The 9,134-nt window shown below is 39.4% G+C and overlaps 1 protein-coding gene across 3 annotated transcripts in view; it reads right to left on the bottom strand.

Moving 5' to 3' along the window:
- Window positions 1–9,134, bottom strand: part of SLIT2 (slit guidance ligand 2) — a 325,399-nt gene that overhangs the window by 68,610 nt on the left and 247,655 nt on the right. For all 3 annotated transcript variants that reach the window (XM_015594878.1, XM_015594877.1, XM_015594879.1), the window contains 4 exons: window positions 7,776–7,919; window positions 4,236–4,379; window positions 2,472–2,638; window positions 1,432–1,564 (listed from right to left, as the gene is read on the bottom strand). In XM_015594878.1, coding sequence (XP_015450364.1) covers window positions 1,432–1,564; window positions 2,472–2,638; window positions 4,236–4,379; window positions 7,776–7,919 — 588 coding nt within the window. The remainder of the gene's footprint in view (window positions 1–1,431; window positions 1,565–2,471; window positions 2,639–4,235; window positions 4,380–7,775; window positions 7,920–9,134) is intronic.

Genomic DNA, 9,134 nt, shown 5'->3' on the forward strand with positions numbered 1-9,134 from the left:
AGGAACATATAGATAGCATAGACTCAAGCAGGTTCTCAGATGTACTTTGGTAAGTAAAGAATGTTTAAAATTATTTAATGGGAATCAAGTAAAAAGGCTAAGGCACGACGAGCCAGTTAAAGGGGTAGAAGAAGGGGTTTTGCCTCCCAGATGATCTGAAAGTTATGCTGAGTGTTAGCATCAGTGTTTTGCATACAGAATACTCTATAGGCATCTAGCTTCCCAACACTGGATGGAGAGTAATCTTCTGAAATAAATACACATTAAAGTAAGAATTAAGTATTTAATTACACACACGCAAGCACAAAGTAGTGCTTATAGTTCCTTAACGACCGATGAGAGAGAAACTGGACACTTTACAACAATGCAAATTTAAGAGGGACCTTCTGTGAACATGTGCTAAGATCACATCTTCTTTTTCTTTTGGTCTAAGTGTTCAATTCAGGACTGACTTAGGATTCACAGAACTGCACGCGATTTGATAACTGACGTGGCATCTTCTTAGACCTCATTAAGAGTGTTACGTGTCGCCAAAGGTTCTCATTTGGAGCTGCTCATTTGGAATGAATTGCAGGTCCACATTTGTATGAATTAGATTTGGACTTAAATGGTTTTTGATACATGATTCCATACAGACAAAAAATAAACGAGGCAAAATGACTCAAACGTGGCACGTTCGCATTGAGATAAAGGATTGGATTGGAGCATGTGCACATTATTATTTAAGCAGCTATTCTGATTTATTCTATTCCACGTATATATAGCATGAGACAGCTAAGGAAGAGTAGGGGAGTGCTTAGTACCCAGATATTATGGCCAGGTAAGTTGCAGTTAAATATCAGTTATGAAAATGTTAGGGACAATTGGCCTCACACCCTTTACAATCTAAAGGACTCTGATTCACATCCGAAGGGCAGTATCTCTTTTTAAGGGTAAGGACTATGCCAGCTTCTTCCATCTCCCAGATATTTATGTATCCCATATGGTGAGATATTCTCCCAAGGGACATTGTGGTAAAGAATAATTAACCATATGGAACGCCCCAGACACTGTAGATAAACTAAACATACATTTTCCAAGGTGCGTTTGATGGGACATTAGTCTTGGAAGATAATTTACAAGAAAAAGACTAATAAGTACAGAGTTGCCTTATATTTTACCACCCTCTCTTGGAGCTTCACAGTGTACCTTAGCATAATAAAAGCACTGATAAATCCTGCAGTGAAGAAAAGAGAAACACACACAACCTACATTTCCAAGGCTATCTGAACCAGCTTCTACATTATTTGTTTAGGGTTTTATGTGATACAAATTAATGGCTCATAGAATGTATTTGGCAAACAGGACTCCAAAAATATTCGTTTGGTGTCTATGTCTCTTGGTACGTGAAATACTAACTGTTCAAAAAAGGAAGAGATGAGCTTTACTTACAGTTCAGTGACATCTCTTGGAATTCCTTTGGGCAAGACCTTCAAGCCCTTGTTGCTACATCGGACCACTGTGTCTAGGCAGGTACATTCCGTAGGACAGCGAGACAGTGGGGAGCAACTGTTGTCGTCATTTCCTAAGTTGCAAAAGAAACATAGGAAAACCCAGATTCGTGGCTTTGAAGATGTTAGAAGTGATTCTTTGCCTTTAAATTAAGGTAACAAGCATACATCTTGAACCATATGATTGCTGACGTATAGGGAATGAAGTGCTGACAAATTGACACCATATGGTTTATCTAGTACTGTTTTCAGACTGCCTAAGGCAGAATTCCAGAAGGTAATCTCTGGTTTGTATTATCAATACCATTAGAGTCGTTATTTTATTTGTTTAGTTATTTATACAAATTATAAGTTTAATTAGCATCTCTAAATGTACACTGAATTACGGAGAAACTGTAAGGAGACAGACATAAGAGACATAAAGGGACAGAGTAATTTAAAATGTTTAGCAAAAATTGTATGGGTTCCTCATTTTAAAATACAGCGCTCAGATGAGCTCTCCAGTCATGCGCAATGATATCAGAACTTGCTCTACCTACCTTACAGGGCTATTATGCGAATCGTATGGGATGATATATAGAGTGCATTAAAAATAATGAAAAAAATTATTATTTTTGTTAGATTTACTAGCATTACTATTTTAGCAGTCAATTGCTTTTTCTCATTTGGAAATGGTAGTTACTAAAAGAGATGCTCAGGATAATAAGGAAGCATTAAAAGGAAGCTATAAACATAGTACTGACCACCAGTTGGAAACTGGAAGACCTAAAACATTCAGACACACAAAGTAGACTTGGATGTCAAAGTGCAGTCTGAGAAGGTAAGCGTCCTATTGCTAAAACGTGACATAACAAAACCATGAAACAAAGCGAAAGATGCTCAATAACTATCTTTGGACTAGTCCGCTGTTGAGTTGTGCCTGTGGCCTCAGAACGGTCACCTGGATGCCTGGTGACCGAAGATGCGGCAAGGCTGTCTTACCGTCATCACACGTGAAGTCTTGAATGGCCACATCCTGGATGGGGATTTCTTTGAGGAAGTATGGTTTCTGACATCGAGGATTTCCGGTTACAATTCTCTTCTTTCTGAGCCATTCTCCCAACCAAGCCAGGTAGCAATTACAGTTAAAGGGATTGGCCAAGAGATTTCTAAACGCCACATGCAAACAATGTACAGTTGAGTTCACGGTTTCACTTTCTTACTTTTCGAAGCCCCATGCTACCATTCCTCCATGCCATTTCTGTGGCAATGGCTCCCTCTTATTCTTTGTATTCCCCGCCCTCAGCCCCACTTAACATTCAGGCACACACAGCATGTGGGATGCATTTTTTGCCTAAAATATTTACGTGTGAAACATAAAGTAACAACGACACTTTCACGTAAGAATTCTTCAAATAATTTCATGGGAAAAATAAACTGAAGGTAGTAATTTAGGGTTTATGCAGTGGATCCTGGGAGATATCTCATTTAGAGATAATTTAAACTTGTCTGAGATCGGACTTATTGTCAGACTTCCTTACACTGATAATGCAGTAAGTTAACATAAAGATGAAGGCTGATTACCTTGTATGATTGAGTTTAACCTGACAACAGCTATTTCATTAATTTGTCATTCCAAGATTTCCATCTCTTATTTGCTCTAGAGACTAGGTTTCCCATCTAAACTGACAGCCGAGTTGATTAAATGCCAGTTATAAAAATGAATTTACTTCTACAAATCTCCATACTTCTGGCATCTTACTACTTCAGCACAAATCTATTGACAACCCCATTATTTATAAACATGCCATCTTTAATATGCACAAATTAGTCACTCCATGTAAAATGTTACATTTTATGTGGAAAGAGGATTAAGCACTTTCCTGATGGATGGATGCTTCCTTCAAACAATTTCTTCAGTGACTTCAGCTATGTTGCATGTTTTTTTTTCTTTCTAACTACCTTTTGAGTTAGATTAGTATATTTAAATGCCACCATTACTAAAAAATCAAATCAGTTACGAGATTTATCATTTCAAACGTTGCTTTCTAGATACCTTTTAGACATACAAGAGGCCTTAAATACAGTATTTGGAGAGGGATATATATGTATATATGTATATGTGTATAGACATATACATATATACATATATATATTTATTTCTGAATTCTGTCTATAGACCTACGAATAGCCTTTATTCTTGAACTGTCTACATAAAATATCCACCTGGACAGGCTCAACTGATTTCTTCAGTATTTTCCTAATGTCACAGTAAATGCCCTCCAGTGAACAGCTTTTATTGTTGGTCTCGTCATCCTAACGCAGCTCCTGTCACTGTGAACGATCCTTTAGAGCACAGCGTGTTGGCAATAACCTTATCAACCCTGTTTTTACGATACTTATTCTGAAAAGACTCCAGTGTGAGAAGGCTGGGGAAAATCTGTAACATTTCTTTTATTTGCAACACAATCAGTTATAATAAGATTAAAGTTTATCAATTAAGCCACGGTACATTATTATTAAAAAAATGAACTAAAAATCCTATGATGTTTTGTTAAATTTTAATGTACAACAGAAGGTGATGGTTTTAGAAAAATTAAAATCTAACATGAACGAATTTGTCTTTTTTACAAAAAAAAACCCCTAAATCCTTGACCATATTTTTATGAAGTGCCTAATAATGCATTCAAATGTTATCGATGAAAGTAGTAAATATAGTACGGTGGCTCACATAATACACAAATGAAGACTATTTTTCATACTTACAGAGTAGATAAAGAATGGAGAGTATCAAATGCCCCCGGTGCAATTGTAGTAATTTGATTATCATATAAAGAAAGCAAACGCACAGAACTGAGTCCTATGAAGCTGTCATTCCCCACACAGCTTATGCGATTACTTCTCAACATCCTGAGGGAATAAAACAGAACACTGCTATAGAGATAAAGCATCAGGCAATCAATTCTGCCTATCTGAGGACCAAAATAGCCCCTCTTAGTGGATGTGTAGCATTCATTACTGTGTCCTGAATGTTCTCTTGTCATTAAGAATTGCTATGGCTATGTACCGAGAACCTTGTGCAAAAAATAAAATGCTTAGATTTGTCAATGATTAGACTCAAGTTACGAAAAGCATGGTGAGCCTCCGTGTGGACCTACAATCCCATTTGACGAGGGTAGATGTTTTCCTTTGATGCTGTAATTACGTTGGCATGACTATATAATGTTCTAAGTCCACCTACAGCTCTCTAAGCCCTTAGAGTCCTATCATTTGCGTATTCACCGTAGTATTGCATTTGAGGTTGGACAGAAAAGAATATGGCACTAAAGAATCAATAACCACAGCAGAACGAAGGGCATCTCAGGAACTCACACACCACATCACTGGCAACACCAGCTGGGAGTAAACTTGACTGAGCAACCACAAAGATGCACAGATTACTTTATTTATGAAAAATGTTTCATTGTTTAAAGTCCAGAACTTAAAAAGAGGCAATAGTAAACATATCCCAGTTGCTTACAATAAAGTTGAAGTGGATTTCTCTTGAAAAAATACCCTCTATTTAGGGGAGGGTGGGAGTCATTGCCATTAATAGTATTAACACTGTGGTCATTTAGTCATCACTGCTCAAGTTTTGGTGCAGTTCTCAATCTTGTCTGAACTGCTTATTTGTGAGGCTTGGAAAAGGAACAAAAGGCTTCTAAAAATTCCATGTCAAAATGAATAGCTGCCATAAACCTTACTCAGCATTACTGAAAAGTCAGTTTTCCTTAATTTTTCTAAACACGAGTTGACCACCCTACTACAAGATTGCAGGATGGAAAAAAAGAGCAAAAATAAATTAACAACCAAGTGTTCCTTTATAATTCTAGACTGCTTTATCATAAATAAGAAATATCAACTTTTGCGTTTTGCTAAGTCACAGATCAGAAGAAGAAAGGATGATGCTCTCCTATTAAGACATCATTTCACATTAGGGAACAAAGAAATGCAGAACAGAAAAGTATTTCTATCAGCACGGTCCTCTGCCATAAATAATAAAGAGCACCTGGTCTCGTTGGAGTCACAGACCTCTGGGAGAAGTCACTAGAAACATCTGTAAGCAAACATATGTACCACATTTTGCCTGCAATCGGGGATTCAAAGACCCATAGAAATATGCATATGTGTTACTAAGAGGTTTACTAGTCCCTAAGGTTTAAGAAGTTTAAGGGCAACAGGGTTTCCTGTCAAAATCTTTGTAGCTCTGAGATGAATGATAGCATTGAGAGGACTAGATATGTCCATATGAACCTACTTTAGGCTTTTCACTACCCTGAGCCCTGAGCTTGGCTCTAAATGCTCTCTTATGCTTGTGGTGACACAGTGGGACTAATTAGAAAGCCAGTGGGTGTCCGCCTCAGGTGCCAAAACATAAGAGGCACAAAAATATTGCTAGAAAAATAAAGGAGGTAAAGGAGATGAAGGAGAGTCCTGTGAATGGGACTAGTCAGAAGAAATACTTTGATAAACTCTTTGGAGTGGTGTTATAGACTGAATTGTGAATTTCAAAAAAAAAAAAAATGTTCCTACACTGAAGCCATAACTCCCCAGGACTCTCCTTGGAAATAGGGCCTTTAGAGAGGTAAATAAGGTTAAATGAGGTCTTACAGGTAGGAACCTAATCTGATAGAACTGGTGTCCTTATAAGAAGAGAAAGGGACTCTAGAACACACAAAGGAAAAGCCATATAATGATGCAGCAGAGAGGTAGCCATCTACAAGCCAAGGCCAAGAATTCTCACCGGAAACCAACGCTCTCAGCCCTTTGATCTTAGGCTTCTAGCCTCCAGAACTGAGAAAACGAATTCTGTTGTTTAAGTCATCCAATCTGCAATTTCTTGTTACGGCAGCCCGAGGAGAAGGTTCCAGTAACAAGCAGTCCCTTGACTTCTGCTTGCTGCAGGATATGTGTTTTGATGAGTTACCTGAGAGCGCTTGGGGAGGGGGTGGGGCAGAGGAGATGCAGCCACCTGCGGCATATCTTCTCTGCCTCCCTTCTGCACACTCCTCAGCATCTCCTCCATGAAAAGGCTGAGGGAACACTTAAATAATGTGTCCAGGTTAGCCCATGGGGGCTGGTCGGCAGGTGGCAGGCTGGTCCTGCTGGAGGGTTAGGATCCAGGCTATTCCCCAAGGAGCATCCTTCTCCCCTGGGCAGAGGTTTGTTAGTGGGGTTTGCATTTGGGATGCTGGTAACACATCCCCACTGGCTGGGGGAAGGCCCTCTCCCTTTACATCTGGTAAAGAGCAGACCATAGACTCCCGAGGTCTCACTCCCCCGGCCGTGGCTCTGTGGACTGCGGAGAGGCTGAGGGTGTAGGGGAGACAGTGGAGCCTGGGCTTCTCTCTTGCAGTCACCAAGGGCTGCTGCTTAGTGACAAGTAGTTCCCCTCATATCTTTCAAAAGCTTAACATTTGATTTGTGTCTCTTCCAATTTTTAGGCCACCCCTTTTGTCAAACATGGTTATGTACTTTAGAAATAATAAAAACTAAATATATGCTCTGTAGAAAATTCGAGTAACTCAAACTGCTCTCCTTACTAGTCAATCCAATCCCATCCTCCTTGGCCAGCAATGTTCTGGAAACATACAGAATTTCTTTTTCCCAACCTCACTACCCCTGGGCAAGGAGACATAATTCTCAGCATGTTTACTCTGAAACAGATATTGTAAGTTCTACCCATAGTCAGTCTCTCTCTTTTTTACTAAGACCTTGCAGGGGTAGGAAAAGGTGATCTCCAAATTCGCTGTTAGATTTATTTTGCCACAGGGGTTGGAGCAGACTCTGAAGCTAGAAACCTTGGGCCAAGACGGAGTGTTAGATGGAGGTGTTCATGGAAAAGGAAAGAGAATGGTCGTGAAGCAGAACAGAGGACGAAGATCTGTACAAGCGCTGGAGGAAAGATGATCTTTTTTGCTGAGGAATCCACAGCCGGGGGAGACTTGATCTTTTGCAAGTCACATACTGAAATCAGGGATATTAGAATAAGAGACTGTCTGCATCCACAAAATGTGTGTGTGTGTGTGTGTGTATGTGTGTGTGTGTGTGTGTCTGTGTGTGTGAGAGTGGATGTCCATGCGGTTTTTAAGGCTTTAATTAAACGAGACAGAGAGAGAAGAAAAGAGGGAGAAGGAGAGAGGGAGAGGAAGAGAGAAAGAGAGAGAGGGAGGAAGAGTAGGATCTATATCCTCTCTCCAGGATTATAATGAACAGTGAACTACAATCCTGTGGTGGAAGGATCACAATGCAAATGAGAACACTTACAAAGTTTTGAGGCTTTCCAATCCCTTGAACATCTTATGCTGCACATTTTCCAAACGGTTACTTGTGAGAAGTATTTCATTCACACCAGATGCTCCTTCAAAAGCTCCCTCTTCAATGTCTGTGATCTTATTGTTGCTAAAGTTTCTAAGTAAAAATTGTTGAAAAAAAAAAAAAAGCTTTTAAACAATTTCCTTCTGACAATGAGGGCATTGAGACAACATATTTGATCACTTTCTTCCACAATCTGCTAGCTCCTCACTGCCCAGCACTCCTAAGGCTCTGAAGAGATCCCATGTCCTGAATCCATCGAGCCAAAGTGACATACGAAAGGCTAGTGTTCATGGTGAAAAATGGCAGCCTGATCATTGTCAGAATGATCTGGAAGTGTCCCTAGGAGTATAAAATTCTTGAGGTCAGCTGCTGAATTGCATAAAGCTTTGTTTACCACAGCACTTAATAAGGAACTTCTCAAAGAAATACCCCTGATTAAAACTGTTGAATGAATTAATGACTAAAAGAAAGCGACCGAGTTAAAAGAAGGATGGACTAACATGTGTTAGTGTTTAGATAGCATCAAAAATATATTTGAATGAGTTTGTTCCCAGTTAAACGTCTCATGGAATAATGTGTCAAAATAACCAACTTAACTGTCAGTATTTTGTATGATACAAAATACAACGTTTGCCCAGAGAGCAAGAACATCCAATTGAGGTAACACTTCTCCGGACTAGGAATGCCCATATAAAAAGAATCATTTTTATGTAACATTGTATTTTTCTCAGAGCATTGGACATATTAGCTGCTCAATAAATACGTATCGAAGTGAAAGGCATCTTATGGCTAAAAAGAAAGAGCAGTGAGTATTAGTGACAAAGGACAATTAAGCAATTAGAAATTCTTTGCAAGGCAGTATTATAATATGAAGGTCGAGAGCACAGAAGTAGTTTTTGTCTTCTCTGCCTCTTATAGTCTGTGTGACCGTGGGCCAGTTCCCTATCTATCTAAAAGTACAGATGTCACAGAAGAATGCTCCTTTCCTTGGTCTGATGTTTCCTCCTATGTGGCGGGTGCCCCACTGGCCTTAGGACCTTGGCCTCTGTCTTGTCTCTCCCTCTCTCCCCGTCAAGGGGGGGAAGTCCTGTCTTGAGTGTTGTTGAAGCTGCCGAGCTTACAAACTTATTTTAAAATATGAGTTGTGGACATGTAATCACACAGATGAGCCATCGAGCCGGTTTAGCAATCATTAATTCTCTCTTCTAATGAAAGTTTAATGAAGCAAAAAGTCAAGTAGTTGACATGGATGTGCTGAAGGAGAAGTAACGGCATGGCTTGGGAAATAGTAAAGGAAGTTACGAAACA

This window comes from Pteropus alecto, unplaced genomic scaffold (genome assembly GCF_000325575.1).
Source record: "Pteropus alecto unplaced genomic scaffold, ASM32557v1 scaffold5, whole genome shotgun sequence".
Classification (NCBI taxonomy): domain Eukaryota; kingdom Metazoa; phylum Chordata; class Mammalia; order Chiroptera; family Pteropodidae; genus Pteropus; species Pteropus alecto.